Source organism: Solanum lycopersicum, chromosome 8, assembly GCF_036512215.1.
Source record: "Solanum lycopersicum chromosome 8, SLM_r2.1".
NCBI classification, from domain to species: domain Eukaryota; kingdom Viridiplantae; phylum Streptophyta; class Magnoliopsida; order Solanales; family Solanaceae; genus Solanum; species Solanum lycopersicum.
The window spans coordinates 1507876-1528069 of NC_090807.1; the positions used below are offsets into that span (position 1 = coordinate 1507876).

A 20194-nucleotide genomic window follows, 5' to 3' on the forward strand; every position below is an offset into this window, starting at 1 on the left:
GAAGTATCAAATCCAAATTCTGAGTATAGAGAAAATAATGTGAAATTCATCCCGAATAGATCTTGCAATGTACAATCAGAATTTAGTAACAAGTTGATGTAGTGCTGATTTATTTTTATTAAGATTATAAAAAATCTAAATTTGAATGCACATCTAAATATTAAAATGAACACTGTCTAAATCTAAATACACATCTAACTATTAAGATGTCTATATTGAGATATGAACAGAAATAGTTAAGACTATTTGTTTGATCTATATTTAAATTGATCTAATATTATATCAACAAAATATCTCAAAATTTTTAAATGATGATCAATAATGGTGATGACCGACAATATGTTGTAGGATTTTACATAAAAAAAAAAGGATCACATATAGCACAAACCAAACTACATTCATTCATTAAAAGAAAAGGATTATTTTTACTACAGCAGTTTTAAGGTTTATCTGAACCTAAACTCTACAAAATTTCTACTGAAAAAATTTAAAGCACCATGAAGTGCACAGACAATCAATTTGGCATGTTGAGCACCAGTTGGAGTCGAAAGATGAGCGATATGAAGCCATGATTACGACAGTTTTAACAAGTAACATTAGACTTGTTACCCATTTGAAGTTCAATATCACGTCATGCTATCTCGAAAGCTCAAAACACACTGAAGAAACTCTTACAATCCAACCCAGTATGAGCGACCATTGCAGTTGTGTATAGGAGATGAGCTGGGAGAAGTCACGCCCCACTCGTACCAAACCTATTTTACATCAAGCAATAAGTCAATGAAGATGGGAGCAAATTCACATGGAGTTCTTGAGTATGGACATATGCTACTGCAAGAGGTGATCGTTGGGGAAACTCCAGCTCGAAATTTATTCAAATCACTTTATGTAGCTATCCTCAAAACTATTACCCTAGTGATAGATACAGAATGGGAAGTATACAAAACATGCAAGGAAGTAATTACCTTTGAAGTACCACAACAACGCCAAATATGAACTTCTAGAGGAATACCCGGTTGAACACACATAGGTGTTCGCAATGGGAAAAATATAGGGAACCTGATAAGAAAAAGGAATTGTTGATAATTAAACCCTAACCAAAATAATAGCTAAAGAGATGGTGTTTGAATATACAACTATCACTTTTGATAGACAAGGTTAGACAATTGAAAAAATTGGAGGTCAAATGCCTCTAACAAGCCCCCAGAAAAAGTAGGCAGAATAAAGAATAACATACCAGCTGAACATGTTAGGTGTTGCTGTTGATGGTTCAATACCAAGATGAACATCTTTGTAAAGTACAGCATCAAAATAACCAGCAAAACCTGTTATTCATAGGTAAAATCAATGAGAAGTCAAGGAGTAAACAGAAACTATTCTTATATAAAGCTTTAGTAAACCAAGCATCGGTAAAACCAACAGTCTAACACCAAATCAGTTCAAAAGATCACCCAGAACTATGTACTACTTTCTACCATTCCCATTGCTCATGGGAAGAAGATAGATTCTACATGCTAAACATTTAAACTAGACGATAACATTTGACAGCATTAAACACTAAAACAGAAACCTTTTTCTCTATACGTTCATCGGTAGGTTACCATTGGCATCAACAAAATGAAGTCACAAGGATGAACAATTACTCTAAACTTAAAAGTAAAAACAGATGGGAAACAATTGAGCAGAAGTAGGACACATTCCTTGTAAACTAGGTACTAGAGAAACCAACCCACACTTGCCAAAAATAAATAAAGTCTATGGTTCAACAGTTGAGTTAATTGTGAAACTAGTAACACAGGAACATAATTTTTGTTCTGGATTGATATTAGACTGGGTTCAATGTGTATCTCTAAAATGTCACGATTTTTTTTAGTGTATCTATCTTTACACCATTATTCAAGACTAAGGCAACAGTTCGACTATATTAGATTATTATCCAGCAATAATTTAACAATGCGAGCGTGTTCAGACAACCCTCTTCTTTGCCACCCATGACTATAAATTTCTGAATATGTAGCTGACTAGTAACTACAAATATCATTCTTCATATTTATGGAGTTCCCAGACAAAGTAAAGCACATGAAATCAGTATGAGCATAACAAATACCATGAACCAGGGCTGATCCAGTGTCAGTGGGTATCTCAAATCGTAGCTTTGTATACCGGTGATTGCTTTTCCTATTTGAGTCCTCCGGATGATTGAATGTAAAGACCTACGAAAAATATAGAATATTCAAATGTAAGTTACAGAAGTGAAAGCTCCTCCCAATGACATACATGAATACGTTGCATCAAGGAATACATTTGAGTTGGTGCTGCTGGAACCTATGCCTTCTTTCCTTACTAATTCTATTCTTTTTGTGTGATTTTCCCTCTTCATATTTCTAGTGAAAGAAGCACTGTGGACGCCAGGTTCTCTTCACATTCTGCAGGACATATGATGTGGTTCACTACAGTGAGGTAGAAATGAGATGCACCACATTCCAAAACCACTGTTACTTATAGAGTCAACATTTTCCTTCTTCAAGCATCATTAATTTTTCACTTTTTTCTTTCCTGCTCTTGTGGAAAACATAGGTGTTATTCTGATTCATGGTACTGACTTCACCAGTCATGGAACACATGAAGTTGATTCCATAAATTCTACAAATATAATTATGCTTATGTACTAAGCTCTTTTTGTCTTTTCCAATAACAGTTGCAACATTTTGAAGGGAGAGAATTCACAAAGATAACTTTATGAATCTCTATTCCCTTGGCTCAGCAGTACAAGCAACTTGTATCAGAGTTTTGAACAGTTTGAATGTTTAGTCTTTTCAACAGTTTATACACTTATTTTCTAATCTCAATTCTCGAAAATTATAGAACTTAAATCAAGATCCTTTTGACTTAAATGAACTTACTGGTTGAGGAGAAGTAAGCCTTGCTACACGGTGGAACTTGACAACATAAGCAGTTTCGAAGTGCACAAGATCTTTGTGAGATTTGATCTGTGACAATAGCACCAATGCATGTAACAACTCAAAATGGAGGTCAATCATCAATGAACCCCTATATATATATATATATATATATATATATATAAATATATATATATATATATATATATATAAAATATAATATAAAAGATGAAAACTTACATCATTGTATAATTTGGAAGCAGTCACAGGCTGGAAAAAACTTGTATACCTGAGATAAGCAAAGGAAATCAATATGATGGTATACTAGTAAGTACTTCTAGGTATAGACGAAACTATTCCATTTTTCGGTCGATTGAGAAATTCGCAGTCAAGGATATATTAAATTGTGAAACTACAGGGAGAAGTGGAAAGAAAGTCATCCCGTGTCATGGAGACAAATCACCATTTTATGTGTTTAAGTCACCAAAAGGTAATCACTGTACCTCTCCAAATAAGTTCAAGCGGAACCACAACAATCTAAAATTATCAGACGTGAGAACTAATGAGCACATTCCTACGACAGATGCTTGCCAATGAGCAGTATTAACCATACTCATGATTTTCAATTCACCACCAGAGATGGAACTCTGTGTATCGCGTTAAACCAGCGTATATCCTTTAATATGAAAAGCAAATGACAATATAATATCTGAACACATACGATGATGGAATTGAAATTCCGTCTTCTTTCAGGAATCTTTGAGCACCATCAAGACACTCAGGTGACAGCTCATTGTCTCCAAATGACCCAAGCAATTCACTAACCTGTATTAGTAAAAAATAAATGATGAGAGGAATTCAAATGAGGATTTGCAAATGAAAGATCAAACATTATATTTTATGGATAAAATGGTTTGTTTCCGCATCCGAAGAGTCAGTTTAATACCAAAATATCAGCTTTCTCGGGAGCATCCCAGCAGCGCATGTCACTTGAAACTATGGTGACAAGTTTTTCCCAGCCCTCAATCTTTAGTAAGCTCTGTCAAAAATAGCGGTCACCAAAGGAAACACTGGTGAGAGTCCGCTAACATAGTAAAGTAGAAGTCCGTCTGCTCACAGATCTTCCAAAAAAAGTTTATGGAAAGAGAATAAAACATCAATTAAAAATTTGGATTTTCCATCAAATTTGAAGTCAACAAAGACACCCCATTTTATATTATTATTTTTTCAGTTTAAAAAAAGCTAAAGACCCTGAATCCATAAGTGATGTCACATGCACTAAACTAAGGAAACTATGTGGATTCAGTCCAGTTCAACTATAATTAATCCCCAAGGCCTAATACAATCTACTGCCCAGGATCCAACAACAACGATACTCAGTGTAATCCCACAAGTGAGATCTGCGGCGGGGAGGATGTATGCAAACCTTACCCATACCTTTGTGGGGTAGAGACTAGAGTGGCATTTTCTGATAGAACATTGGCAAAAAAGACATATCCAACGCAAGAGGAGCCCCCAACTAGTAAATTCTTAATTCAAGCAGAGTCGTCATTTTCTTTTGTTAAAAGACCAAGTGGAGTACTCTTTACTCCACAAGAAAGAAGATAAGGTAATATTCTTGTTTTGTTAGATTTGATATGGACTTCCATAGAATGTATACATGGCCAAGAGACCAACTCAAACCTAGCAGACACTAGATGCAAGGAAATCACAATTTTTCTAGTATGCAAATTATGCTTTTCTCCATTTACACATATCAGGTAACATTTTTTATAAAAATCAGTTATAAAAATTTTGGGATGCCTCACCATGTTTGACACCATTCATTTCAATTTAACTTTCTCAAGATTCAAGAGTTCAAATTAATTAAATATACACTAGTATATTAACAGCCCAAAAATTAAGAAATCCAGCATTTTCTTTTTTCAACCAGCTTGAATAGCTACTGGAGATTATGAGAACTAAACACATTCTATACTTGAGAAGAAAATGAATATCAACAATGGCCACACATCAAAAGTTCATGAAACTAAATCACAAAAGACAACAGCGAATTGATTACATGTAGGGTGACGATTGCATTTGGATTTTTCTCGACAGCATAAACTTTCAACTTGCGTCCAGTCTCTTCAGCAGCCTGTCAGCAACAAGGTAAACAAAAAACATAAGATGATTTATTGGCACAAGGCAAATGCATAATTTTTCTTCCTAGTTTTGACATTCTCTAGACGAAGATATTTAAACCTGCAATGAAGCTCTGACAAGAGGCCCACGTCCAGCCCCAACAACCATCAAGACCTACAACAAGCATTTGAGCAAGTCACATTAACAGCTGAAAATGCCACAAAAATTAAACTCAAGACAACATCCCGAGCCATTTAAGTGAGTAACTTAACATCAAAAGCAAGACAGAGAATTCTCAAGAGAAAACCCGTACAGTAGTGATTGTAGATGCCTTTTCATCTGGAACCCTGTCCACTAAAGCTTTCGCAACTGCTCTTTGATACTGCCAGAATAGGAGTGAGTCAACAGTGATCATGGAAGACAATTATACTAGCAAAGCAATACTGTTGAGGCACAATACTAAATAAATCACAGACTCTTCCTCATCATGCAGGAAAAGGAAATCGTGAATAATTTAAAGGACTAGGTAAAGAAATCAAGTGAAAGAGAGATAGTATGGTCTACACAGAATTTAGGAGAGCAAAGCAAAACGTTATAGTTTTCAACTATGTGACTAACGAGGCAAAACGTTAAATACACAACCCATAAAAGAGCCTATAGTTTCCTTCTTCAGATGGAAAATTTTATTGCACTCTTTGGCTATTACTGGTAAGGATGCAAGTTAAGAGAAAGGGCAACCATCATTCACTGACTTCAAAATGCAAAAGAATGAATTATTAGGATAGCGAATTCAAACAACCCTTTGCTTTAGTAGGACCATACGGTATGGTTTAGAAGAATTTTGTTCATTATAAGATTCAATTCCAAGTTCCTAATTCCAACTTGAACATATATCTGAATTGCATTCTGCAATTAGATAAAATTATGAGACTCCTCAAACATCACAAGAAAATATTTGAGAAAAAAGATAAGGAATATACACAACTTTCTGGAAAGCAAGCGCTTCATAAAGCGATAAAGCAAGGAGATGCGACGTGAAGCCGCTTTGAAGACCTGACGTGAGACTGTTGAAGAGAAGTGATTGCCTCCAGTGCAGAAGCGCGCTTCAGCACAATGGTAATTTTGTGTTGAAGCCTTTTTAGAAGGTCAATTATAAGTACACAAATAAGTCGCAACTTCAGAAATCCTATTTCATGAATTTCAAAAAGCTCGACTAGGGTTTTGCAGCTCTTCTTCTTTGCTTTCAGGTAATTTCTTCCTCTTATTAATTCTTCTTCTTCTTACTAGTGCTGCTAGTGCTAGGGTTCTTTTTGTTCTTCTTTCTTGTTTTTTTTTTTGCCATGCTGAATTTTTTTGCTAGTGTTCTGGGTTTTTTTTCTCGACATCTACTGCTACCTGCTAGTGCTCTGTTTTTTTCTCAACATCTACTGCTGCCTGCCAGTGCTCTGTTTTTTTTCCAATTCTACTACTGTTCTGGGAAAAAATGTAACTGCCTTGCCATTTATTTCTTAACAATGACCGTGATTAAAAATGTTTCAGTCTGACCCAGCTTGGAAATGTGGTGGAAGAGCTAGTGAGACCAATAGTAGTTAAGTCACATGTATTTTTTGTGACAATACATTTCAAGGTGGAATTTTTTACCACAAACGTCTTATTGGTAATTTATAGTGATGTCACAGATTGTGCAAAATGCCCAGAGATTGTGAAGAAATAAAAAAGCATGTTGGGGAAAAAAAGGAGTTCAAAAGTTAAATTTCAGATCAACGAAATGCAACTAATCTTCACGATGATGTTGAAGAAGAAGAAATAGAAGAGCGTGAAATTGTGGATTTTTCGCTTCCTGCAAAATCACAAAAAGGGGCAAGAACACAATAGTCTCGTCAAGTTATGGATCAATTGGTAGGAAAAGTACTTTACTGTTTTATTTTCCGTAGAAGTCAGGAGATAATGCAGGGAAAAGCAATTAAAAAAGTTTGCATGATGTTGCCAAGGAACATTTGAGGGAACGTGCAGTTGCCGCCTTTTCACGGTGGGTTTATGATGCAGGCTCCCCTTCAATTGTGTCTTTCTACCGACCCTTTTGGAGCCTTCATGGAGATCGTAGACCAATGTGGTGCGGGAATGAAGCCCTCCACTTATCATGAAGTTGATTATCTAACTAAAGAAGTGGAAGAAACAAAAATAAATTGTGGAGGATCATCGCGTTAGAATTGAACAAATTTAAATGTCCCATCATGATGGATAAGAGGATGATAAGAACCAAAAAAATGAACAGCAATGAGTTGGTGAATTCTCCAAAGAAAAGCTCATTTCTTGAATCCATTGTTAGGAGCAACTTGTCTATTGATTCCATCAAAATGTTCTTCTTTCAGAACACTATATAGAAGACCGGTGCAGAGAATGTTGTCCAAATTGTTACAGATAATGCAGATGAAAATGTTAAAGCGGGTCATATGTTGAAGGGAGTGTTCCCTCACATATATTGGACTCCATGTGCAGTTCATGATATATATTTGATGTTCGAGGACATTTTCAAGGAAAGACCCTTCACAGGTGTTTTCTTTAGAACAGTTAGGGTACACATTCTAATCAATGTTTCAGGGTGTGAGAAGCGGAAAAAATGACAAGGTCCCACTTCACGCTTTAGCCGAAGCACTCTTTCTTTTGAAGCACAATTAATAGAAAAAAGACCAAAACAAATAGTCAATATATATGAGCAAGTTCAAATTAAAAACTAAGAAGTAGATATTACAAAATCATTCATAAACCATAGACAAACAAAATCAGGACTATTAATGGTCCAACATCTAATCCTTCTTCTCCTAAGCTCTACTTCTACAAAATTGTCAAAATCTTGCATTCCTCAGTTTTCATTATATTGTTCATCATCGTCTTCAACTCCATCATCATGAATTAGGCATAGACTTGTAGCTACTTCATTTCCCCTCCGATGTAAGCTTGAAGTACCTCCCCCTTAAACCATAATGGTTCTCTTCAACTCCACTTGCCTCTTCGGCTACACCACAAGACATCTCTCAAAAATTGTTTTATCTTTAGCATTCTCAACTCCAGTTTAGTCATTTATTGATATCATCAATATCATGCAAAAGAAGTGGATCAATCCATTGTGAGCATTGCAAGGACGCCTTGATATTCTATTATATTTTTGAACACTTGGTCATTGAGGAAGAGAACCCTGAAGCACCTCAACATGACCTAGTGTTCATAAAATACACAAGAACTTTGAGACGTCTTTACAATGCTAACAAAACAATTAATCCAATTCTTTTGGATAATATTGATGATATCAGTGAATGACTAATCGTTGTTGGAATGCTAAAGTTGAAGCATTTTTTAGGGAGATTCTGATTTCACTTAGGGTGTTGATGCAGAGGCAAGTGGAGTTGAGAAGAACCATTATGGTTAAAGGGGAATACTTGAAGTTTACTTAGGAGAAGAAAATAAGTAGTACAAGTTTATCCCTAGATGAAATTGAAAAGGAGGAGGATGGAGTTGAAGATGATGATGAGCAATATAATGATAATTAGGAAAAAAATATTTAAAAAATCTTGTCGAGGTAGAACTATAGAAGAATAAGAATTAGATGTTGAACCGTTAGTATCTTTAATTTTGTTTGTTCTATGGTCTATAAAGTATTGTGTAATATCTAGTTTTTAGCTTTTATTTGAACTTTTGCTTATATATTGTCTCTATTTATTTTGGCTTTTTTTCTTATAATTTGTGCTTCACTTCAATGAAGCGAAAGCTTCTCTTAAAGCGTGAAGCGGGCCTTGTAGCTTTTTTCCGCTTTGTGCTCACCAAAAATCTGAATATTAAGCACAATGAAAGAGTATGATCTCTAGCTAACACCATGTTGTCAACATCTGCATACCTCCTTAACAAGGTAGCCCCTTGTTTCTCCCCAAAACAACAATAGATGATAACAGATAAAATTTCAATAGATATTTTTCTTTCAATCAGAAAGCAGCACACAACAAGCATATGATAGTTGCAAAGTATGCCATTATCAATTTCTTTTGTAAAAGCCCCATTGCTTAGCACTTCAAAACATTCTAAACTATAGTAACTACAAACAAACCCCACACTAAGTTTGGTTTATGTTTTACTGCCAGACAATAAGCTTACACGTACCTGTATGTACTTGGTCGTATCTTTCTCAAATGTTTCATAAGTTTGGGCCTCCAAATTGTCCATGAGAGGCTGACGGAAAGAAATGAATTAAAAAAAGGTTCAGCTACCTATACTTAAAAAGAAAAAAATTATGAAGATAGAGAATAAAGCATGCACCTGTAAGGGAGACTGTAAGTAATCCCTATAACCAAGCTGAATAAGAAAAAGGTCGGTGTGTCATTGAAACTTAATACGAACGAACCAACAGGTCAACAACATCCCCAAACGCACAGGATATACACTACCTCAAAGCGTTCTTGTTCAGGAAGTGGATCCATCTTCTGGTATAAATAAGCAATGTAGTCCAGGTATGACCTTAGCGGATGTCGCTGCATGCCTGAACAATGTTAATACAAACTAAAGCAATCTGCTAACAATAAGACTGAATATAAAGGAATAGACAACCTAATTCCTGCATTCCCATAGGGGCATGCTCTGACGATCGAAAGAGAATATGGTGGTCAATTGTTTTATATACCAAGGGGTTCACGAAGGATGAAAATTTCATAAGGCCACTCAGATGCAAATAGGTTAGGGGGGGAAACTGTATGGTTTGAAACTCATAGGAACGAACATTTTTATGATGAGATCTTACTATATGGAGTTAAGAGAAGGAGACAAGAGTGTACAAATAATTAAGGAGACCGAGGTGAATATGTAAATTGGCATTTCATATACATGAAATATGTAGGATACAGGTCAATTTCTGTAGGACTTCAGCCCTGACTGGACAACCAAAATGGTGGTTCTATGGATACTTAACATATCACGAGTATTACCGGTGACAATGGAAAAAGAAACTGTGAAGTAGGACAAAACAAAAGATCGGATTGAAACTAAGGCAGCTTAAAATACATAATTGTAACTTTCTGATTATTAAAATAAATCTCAAATCCTGTTCAACGCCATACCCTCAACACCCTCACTTTGATTATTACTACTGTGAGAATTTGACACTGAAGTTCCCGTGGGGAAATTCTGCATTTGCTGTCCAGAGATGACTATCTGCAGGAGACATTTGCAAGATTGTTCATGGTAAGATCCCAAAAATGAAGAAAATCATACGATTATCCAACAAGACAAGTAGAAGAATCAAATGCAGATAACAAATCGGGAGATAACTCAGCAGCAAATGAAAATGAGTAGATATGACAACAAGATAACATATTCTCAACTTGCTACCAAATGGTTAGATGTTATGAAAATGCTACACTCAAATCGGTAGCCTAAGCACATTAAACAAAAATACGTGAGCTTAAAAAAGATCATTCAATCTAATGAAAATATTGAAAACCCTGATAAACAGATGAATTACTATATCATCGAAGAAATTGCATATCCATCAAGTACCGATACATGTGCATGTTATTTGAGCCGTTAGGCGAAAAATTCAGTTACTCATTTGTGGGCAATTTTTTCAAAACTGATTTGGACCAAGCTGAACAAACCTACCAATATATCAGCTCAAACCACAAGCTATGTACAAAATTTAGGTAATGAGTTACTAAAAATGAATTAAAAAGGCACAAGTGCACATAACGCGAAAAATCTTGATGAATAAAATGGCAGTAGTGTAAGTACTACTTGCCCACTTACTCTCCAGTTTCAAACAACATCAATTCCCTACAACTCCCCAGACACTAGGTGTCCTACTTGCTCTTCAGTTTTAAAGAATCCCAATTTCGTTCACCTCCTCAAACACTCCACCCTTTTAATCAAGTTAATAGAACTCCCTGACACTCAAATTCTCATTTCTATTTCTCCTTCATGCTATACACAATTTTTTTCACCAGGCAATGCTCCAATTCTCTTTCAAGATCATGCCTTATAACTGGCTATTCATATGACCAGGCTACTGAACTCTCTTCTTCATATTTAATCCTCTTCCCCAAATGAGTCACCGACAAGTGTCCATTCGTTTACCACCACTGTGTACCTACACCAAGATTGACTCATAACTTTTAGTTGATTTCCTAATGAAACTAGACAGTGAAACCAAACACTCCCAAGGGGTTTCCATCCGAGGCTGTCTCACATTCTGGTAGTGACCCAATTTCCTTTTCCACACCACTTTGCAGCAATTGTTGTGCTGAACTATTTTTTGCAGTCCTACAGAATGAATAACAGAAATAAAGCATATGGCGAAGACAAATCACCAAGAGTAAAAGCATTTCCCAAAATTATTTTATCAACCATGGCGAACTTCTTATGTTGATTTGTTATGTCGCCCCAATAATTTTTGGTTTTCCTTAAACTTCTCTTCAGGGTTGACAAGTCAATTATCATGACAGGGTTAGTTTGGTTAGGTACCTTACTGAAGATCTGCCAGTAAATATGGAACCCGGACTATTGGGTAGTCTATTCTGCTGCATCTCATTCAGCTCAACCTATTTACCACCCCAAATATGCTAACATTATTTTTTAATCACAAAGAGCACCAAGAGGCTAATTCACATTGTTAAAAGCAGTTACAGCTCAAAAATTGTCTAGCAATATGCTTTTTTTTTTTGCTTTTTGTAATAACCAAGAAATTGGTTGTTTCCAGATCCAAGACTCAAGAGAATAGCAAAAAAGCCTTATAATATTCTGCATGGCATAGACCAATGAGACACTGTTCGTATAGTCGGTGTGTTCTTTTCTAGACATATCACTAATTATCCCATATCCACATCCAGTTCTGACTGGATGATTCTATCTTCTTTTCTCTCAGTATGATTCTATGTGTCCACCAAATGGTCGAATTTTTTGTGCCACCTGATCTTCACTGGGCAGATGCGTCATCATCCTACCAGTTCTCTGCATAATGGAAGACAACATATGAGACTCAGTTCATCAATACTAACCTGCTCCTGAACCTCCTATTTTTAGCGATCATGTACCATGCTAATATTCCATCATGTCAAAGGTCTTCTCCCCTACAACGGAGTTACAGAAGAGTTATCTCCATTAAGCAGTAGGCGGTTGAAGTATCTTAGGATCAAAAGACCAATTTTGGCACTTGCCATTATGCTTCTTGCTAGCCGCTTTAGCATTCTAATGCTTCCAGATCTACTAATTAGGCAGCTAATCCTTCTATCTCTTTCCAGCCATAGCCTTACTTACATACTGGTCGTGAAAGTAATAGATGTGTCAAATGGTCAAAATTCAAATTAGACAACTAGATTGGTTTCCAGCAATTTATTTAACCCAGAGCACCAGTTCCCAAGATACTCAAAGCAATTCTGCTTTGGTTGCGAAAAGAACTGGTTAGTTCAGTTGGGGAAACTACACAATAACCAGCCAAAGAAAACCATGTCCACATGATATTGGATAATTCCTGGCAGGATTTTTGTTGTCCTGTAAAAGAGATACAAAGCAAACCAGAGAATCCCCTTATTGGAACAGTTAAGATCAATGGAATTGTGCTTTAAGTTACATGCATCCTTCACATACTTGTGACAGTACTTCTGGAGTATTCTTTATACACTAATAGTAAGTGAAAACTACATATACCTGTTACAGTATGTTACCAGACACCCACGTTGAACATGTACATATGGCCGAGTTTGTAACACAGTAACAATAACTATTTGTTAAATTTAAATGTATCTACCCAGGGCTAAGACATTTTCCCTACAAATGTATCAGCAAATTTGTTTTAGAAAGATAAAGAAGCAATTTCTCTATAGTTTATAAAACAGCTCAAAGTAATGGCATTTATCAGTAAATTATCAAGAAAACAAAAGACAGTGCTGCTCAATGAACTTGTCACCACTTTTTAACCCACTTATTCAAATATGCATTGAACAATATTGTTTTCGGAAAACTTCATATTGAATCATTGAACTAGATGTTAATGTGCTTACCTGAATTGAGTGGTTGAAAAAATCCGTCAATAGATTTTGGTGTCGTTTTGACAAACAGGGGTAGCCACGGGCATTGGTGAGAAAAGACTGTTGAATCAGCACGGTAACATTTTCTTACTTAGAACAAAAGGAGTATCAAGCACAACAGTGGAGAAAAAAAGGGCAATCCCTTGAATTTCTTACATTGGAATTAATTATAGCAGCTCTAACAGGCTCCCCAAACCACCGCGCAAGTGAATTCACAGAGGGTAATGAGGATCTACGCAGCAAGTAATATTGCATGTAAGTGTACTGACATAACCACGACAATGAATATCAAAGAAGAATTTTCCTCAGAGCTTATCACCTAGACCATTAAATTTAAAATAACTACACTTCACAAATTTATATACATACAAAACATCAAGTGCAACTGAAAGCTGACTGTGATGTTCACCGAGAGTGCGGAATGAGTTCCACATTTCCCATGAATCTCTATGTTCTTCACCCTGCTTGGTATAAAAAAATCCGTCATCAAACTAAAGTACTGATTTATCTATCAAATCAAGCATAGTGACATACAGCTCAAATAACATAAATGAAAATTTGAAAAGTGGAGCTTTCGGGAAATTTATCAGAGACAATAATTAAATATCAGACTTGAGATAAATGCAGGCAATACAAAATAATAAACACTCCGTTCACTTTTAACAGGACAACCCCAGTACCACCAAAAAGAAAACCAGAATCACTTCCTTATCAGAAGGATAATATCAGTAAGGGAAATAAATCATCACAGTCAACGAGCTAGCCAGAAGGATCCAAGTATAGCATAGAACATGCCACCGAATAAACCATTTTTTATCAGGAAAAAAAATTATTGATAATGAGCGAAAAGATACCCGAAAACAAGTATACCAAAAGTAGCACATCTTACAAAAATATATGATTTTATACAAAAGACACCCAATCTTCTATACCTACAGGAATCTCATGGCTACCCTAAAAATAAATAAGGGAAAAGAGGCTATTACTCAGATATAAAAAATCACTTTCAATTCCATCAAAATCTCTCATATTTCTCTCTCCATATCGTCCACCAATTGACCATTAAAATTATGATGAATGTTATAACATCTGTCATTGGCACTGACTTTCAGTAATGACCAGTCTGACAGCTAGGGGACATAAAGTTAGAGATCTTCACTAAGCAGTCATGCAGCAATTACTCACCATAGAGTTAGGACTTCTATCTTCATCATCATCAGATTTCTCCAATGGAATTCTTAGCCACAACTTCAAACCACATAAAATCAAAATGAGAATATGAAACACAAAACAAACTATGCTGGAACAAGTATTTAAAGTGAATAAAAAACAGAGGAAAAATAACTAAACCAAAATAAAGACAAGATTGACACCTGCATATTGCTTAGATTCTGTAGAATTTGATTCACACATCTAGCATAATTAGCACAGGTCACTCCCTTGGGTGCAGGAAGAAGACAGGCCTGCAGGATCAGAAAATGTGTAAGCAATAAACAAAAATGCTGCTTAATTCAAGCAAATAAAGGTTGCGAGAGCAAACAGAAGAGTAATTGCATTTGCACAATCATTGTCCTCCCCCCATTTCTTCGTATTCTTTGATGGAGGCAAACATGGAGAGGCATGCAAAAGGTGCCAATCCAGCAGAAGCATTCACAGCTAGAATTTCCTTTTCATAAATCATAATAGTGGTGTTCGAATCAATTTGCAACTCAACTACTCCATCAGGTACTTACACCAGTATTGATGCATAGTAACTCTGTCCACCAAGGCTGGTGGTATTCAGACACTAGTCTCACATGGTCTATATTCTAGCTTCATCCACAGTTAGGACACACCGACAGGTTGGCTTTCACAAATAAATAATAATGATATAAATCGAGTTATCTTTAGCAATTCGCCGCCCAAGGAGGGTTGGCCTTCAAATATAAACAATAACGCCAAATTCGAGTTATCTTTAGCAGTTGTCAGCCCTAGGAAAATCTAGTGACTAACCAATGCAGGTGTACATACATTGTTTAAGGCTGAGAATTAGGAGAACAATTGAAGAAGTTGAACGAATCCTCTTATAATGGCAGTGTCCAGACCAGCTTGCACACACCTTGACTACTCTACCAGCTACCTGCTAATTCCCACCATCACAAGTACCGCAGAACTCTGGTTCACCAAAGCTTAGGTAGATAATAAGAAATCATCTAGTGTGTTCTGTCTTGGTTAGATTTAACCCCTGCTCTCCAAGTGTAAAAATTATACATATATATACCCAAAGTGTTAACATCTTCTTTTAAATCCCTTTGTTATAAACATGCTCTCTTTCAGCCTAACTTGTCTCACCGGCTTTCTTTCATATCACATACAGGAAAAGAGCAAGTAATAGAGAAAAGAATGAAAAGTAACAGCAGAATGTGCTTCTTGCTTGTTGCCCTTCATCTTCTTAATCTACTGACGCAAAGTCAAAGTCTAAGATCAGATTTGACAAAAGCTGATATTAACCAGATTCCATCTTCACACCCCCGGTACATTGTCATGTCAAATCAACACATTGCTTTTGATAAAACTTCTAACATTGTTTAAGGCAGCTAAAAAGAGTCTGATGGAGAGAAATAAGCACATTTCTTACACCCCTAAGACACTTTGGCATAAAAAGGGAAGTTGTTATTAGAAAAATATCCAATACTAGTTTGCATGTTGATACGCTTCCACGTGAATGAAGCACACTTTTGTATGTTGGATAAGTACAAAGGTGAAAGACAACTATTGACTAGGGGATCAAGTGGGTGGCAACCCTGTATACAGTAGGAACGAAAGACACAGCCACAGAAGCATTTATAGAAACTAAACAGCAAGAAACTATACAAATCTGGAGACAATAAAAATAATGAGAGAAGAAAATGTTGGCAAATCAGTTTCCATTCAGTTTGCGCAACATAGAATATTCAAGAGTCTCACCTGCAGTGAAAGGTGAGAAGCCCAGGCTATTTCTTGTTTCAAAGTAATCTCAGAATCCCTCCGAAACATTTCATCCTCAGAATCCAAGTCAAGCCATGAGCTAATTTTACCTAGATCACACATGCCAGGAAATAATAAAATTGAGATAAATATGAAGAATGATCCATTAATAAATCAGTCACTACTTAGAACCTTCATGAATAGATTTCATGGCAAGGAGTAAGGACTATCAGGGATACATTAACAAGCAATTTGTTTTACAATGATAGGTCATCCATGGATATTGCAATCCTCTCAACTATAAACAATATTAGCATCACAAAATAAAAATTGGATTCTTTCCACCTAGTTCGGGATTCATGTAATGGTCCAAGACTAGCACCTCCACCATTCGAGGAAAAACTTCAAGTCTGCATCTAATTCACTGAGTAAACCCAAAGAGGATAAACTCATGTACTCTTATTCTTTTTTTGCAGTGCATGAAAGAAACAACAATAAAGGTGTCAATACTTCATTTGAAAAGAAGTAAATGTGTCAATTAGACATTAAGAGACTAACAAGGGGTTTCAAAACCGATAGAGGGGAATGACAAGATGCTCCCCGTGCAAAATAATAAACAACACTCAGTTCAAACAATATAAATTAATCTAAACAATGAACAGAAAGAAGCTCTACCAACAACATGACTACTCCATTGGGAAGGGCTTAGCACCAAGTCTGACCCAGCGAATGGAAGAACCCCAGATCCACCATTGCTACTCACCAGTAAACTAGGCCTGTAAGCAGGATCCATCTGCATCAAAAAACTAAGGATTAAAACAAAGCTATATTTTCTTAAAATAGAATATAAAGATTATTTCCATTTTAATTTTTTTTTAATCGGTAAAAGTTGTATTCATCAGCATTCAGGGCTATGCTGGTCACCTCCAAAATTTATAAAAGAGCCGTAGATAATCACAAGGAACCTATAAAATCCACTAATTGGATTTCTTCTTCTATATTCTGCTCTTTACACCAAAAGCCTAAAGTAATAATAACTTCCCGTTCAATATTCTGTACAGAGCATTATTTCCCTTGAAAGACCCTTTGATTTCTCTCCTTAAGCTTTCCCCAACTATTAGCACTCCAAGCCTTATATATCGTTTTAGCACGCCAAGCATAGATAGATATACTATTTTGATACACTCTAACAAGTAAGATATATTTTTAGTGAAAAAACAAGAGAATGCATATCTTTAGCAAACATACACAACATAAACTAAAATAAATGTCTTTATAAGGTTAATGATGATTTCAGTAAACTATGGCTACAAAGTCCATATAACAATAGCAATATAATTTTGTGGTTGCTACATACCATCTCACTTTAAAAAACATGCTACCTTCACTAAATTCTCCAAATTATAATGTCTTTCTCAATGTTTGTGCTACATTTTTGTCTTTGCTAGCCTTTACTATCTCCAGACCATCGATCAATCACCACTAGCAGAAAAATCGGAAAGTTGCAACTAATTACTCAATTTTATTTACCAGATTTCTATTTTTTCAGCCCTCTCTTCGATAATTGTCCCATCTCTCACCCTCTTTGTGCCTTCATTAATGAGATTTCAAAAGATGGTATTTTCTCAATTGCTTCCTGCTAAAGGATTGATAGGAAAAGATCATTTGAGCTTCCTCTACCAGAATTTGTCGATGAGCTCAATTTTACCAAAAACTACATAGTAAGACAAGTCTAGTCTTTCCATTTTTAGTCCTGGACAATTGGATTAGAAACAAGTTGATCTGCCTTTAAATCATGACGCAATTTGGCAATAATTCTAGGTTATAAAAGCAATGATTTGAAAAGGATACTAATAAATTGCAACTGATTATAATTTGATAATATTAGTCGTCTTTTGAGAATCTAGATTTATTCTCTTGCTAAAAGGTCAAAAGGTATCCGTGAAGAAATCAACTACTACTGTTATATTAATGATGATATGGAAGCGTCTTTTCACTATGAATATCTTTCAAATAACCTTACAATATCAGAGGTTGTAAGCTGTGACAACATTAATCCATTTTTTAACTCATGGGGATCATTTGGTTTACAAGATAAAGAAGAATTATTATGACACCGAAGAATGGAGAAAACATTGACTAGTTGAGAGTGAGCAGTATTATTATGAAATGATTGCTATTGAGAAGACTCTCAATGAGATTGGTAGTTTACCTTGGGTTTGGTCATACACTATGTATGAAATTATTGTTAAGATATTCTGTCAGATAATTACCATCAACCAAATTATTTTTTTTTAAAAAAAGCAGGAGGCAGGTAGATATGGACTATGACAAGGCCAGAGAGGAGCTGAGGTAAGAGGGATGGAAGTTGGGGAAGGGTACGGCGCAGGAGTAAGAGTTCTTACACTTCTGGCCATAGGATTCCATTGCAAATCCGCGATATAAAATTAACCCCCTCGTTGAAGAAAAAAGTTCTACTTGGCTAAATAATCTAGATGATAACCCCATGAACCAAATTCGAAACAAAAATAGACACTAATGATGTCCTCTACGTAGTTTTCTTTACACCAAAAATGAAACAAAAGTATACTATTCATCTTGACTTTCTGCACAACATGCTTTTTTCATCAAAAATTCTATAGTTCCTCTCCTTCAAAATTATCCCCCCAACCCCCCAAAAAAAAAACCTGCCCAATACCAAGAACCAGATGACCCCTGAAATCAAGTCAAACCTTAGTTGCTAAAGCGTTCTAAAAATACAAAGATCGTGGATTTTACCCATGATTCTCATGATATCAACACACCAACATGTTACTTGAACAATATAAAAGAAAAACTTAGATAGCTTTGTCATTAGCTTAGCTGCAATTATTAAATTCCTCCATTTCTCAAAAAATCATATATCTAACCAATCATTACTCAGCTAGAAAACAAAGTCTTCATATTTGGAAACGAAATGTAATGTCGACAGCCTGAGTGAACTTACAAAGATCACAGTTCACCAAAAAATTGGGCTAGACAACACCATTAGTCTTACTGTAGGTAACATACTGACCATTCACATATAGTAAAATTGGGCAATTCAGGCCCGTATGTGACTGGCTAATTGGTCACCATTAATCACATTTTGCAAACCAAATCAATTATATCCAAGTACAGTTTTTTTATTCAAAAAAATAATAATAGTGCCAAATACATGTGCTTTATAGAGATTTAGGATTATGGGTTACTACATAATGATGCGATGACAAATGGGTTGATCAATTCTTGGTAAAAAGAACTGAAACTTAGATTACTAACCAATGGTGCGACAACAAAGTCGAATCCTCCATGAATGTTGAGGGAGAGAAGTTGAGGCATGTCATCATTGAACTCCGTTTCAACTCCGCAGTACTTTGAGTCATTTTTCTCATCTCCTTGCCTTTCTCCAAGCGTCATTTTCAGCTTCTACTGCGTTTGAAGGAGCTCGAGAGTGAAGGCGAAAGGCGGGGTTTTGCAAGGGCTTTAGCTAATATAGGCGGAGTTGCTAGGGTTTTTTTGAATTTATTCGGGTCGGATCATTTCAGGGAAACCAAAACCCGATTGACAAACCCGGGTTGAAAGGCAAAATAACCTATGTAACGTGTGTTAATGTGTACTTCTATAAAAAATTTTGATTATTTTATAATTTATAGCTAAATTTAAACTTTTTTTTAATTCATATAAACTATTTTAATTTTGTTATAGTATTAAAAAAATTCTAAACTTGACGCAAATTATTGATTTCGTAAATAGGAGTAATATATACTTTTTGTTTAAATTATACATAAATAGTTTTAAAACTATATTTTGTTTATTATACATTAAACACGATGAAGATTGTTGAAAAAAATATATTTTTTGGATATATTAAAGATCACCATAATAACATTCGAGAAGTGTTAAAAAACACCTCTCAACTTGACACTAATTATTGATTTCGTCTCCGGACTGTGTATTGACAGTATTAAAAACAGTCATCTACTTGAAATTTATATAGACTTTCGATCTGTCACATGACACAAACAAATTGTCTTGTACTCACATAGGAGCATGAGGCTCTTAATAACAAGTCGGGAGAAGTGCTGAAAACATATCTAAACTTGGCGAGTACATACACGTGTATTTCACTCGTATCGCAAG

The 20194-nt window shown here is 35.5% G+C and overlaps 1 protein-coding gene across 1 annotated transcript; it reads right to left on the reverse strand.

Annotated features, from left to right (window-relative positions):
* Positions 1-378: 378 nt before the first annotated feature.
* On the reverse strand, positions 379-19674 carry LOC101255013 (protein arginine N-methyltransferase 1.5). Its single transcript, XM_004244406.5, has 23 exons — positions 19334-19674; positions 16709-16826; positions 16034-16143; positions 14461-14550; positions 14273-14335; positions 13457-13548; positions 13244-13319; positions 13061-13147; positions 10127-10220; positions 9461-9552; positions 9333-9368; positions 9177-9245; positions 5338-5406; positions 5145-5198; positions 4963-5037; positions 3847-3939; positions 3622-3725; positions 3141-3189; positions 2904-2990; positions 2108-2213; positions 1238-1325; positions 966-1059; positions 379-755 (listed from the first exon to the last, which is right to left on the reverse strand). Exons 1-23 carry the CDS (start codon positions 19469-19471, stop codon positions 672-674), a joined length of 1968 nt encoding a protein of 655 aa, XP_004244454.2. The 5' UTR covers positions 19472-19674; the 3' UTR covers positions 379-671.
* Between the last annotated feature and the right edge of the window lie 520 nt (positions 19675-20194).

Coding starts and splice junctions, on each gene's coding strand:
- LOC101255013 (XM_004244406.5), bottom strand. CDS start 19,471: ATGACGCTTGGAGAAAGGCAAGGAGATGAGAAAAATGACTCAAAGTAC. Junction 9,553..10,126: donor TCAAAGTGAGGGTGTTGAGG/GTATGGCGTTGA, acceptor AACATTGTTCAG/GCATGCAGCGACATCCGCTA. Junction 5,407..9,176: donor ATACGACCAAGTACATACAG/GTACGTGTAAGC, acceptor CTATTCTGGCAG/TATCAAAGAGCAGTTGCGAA.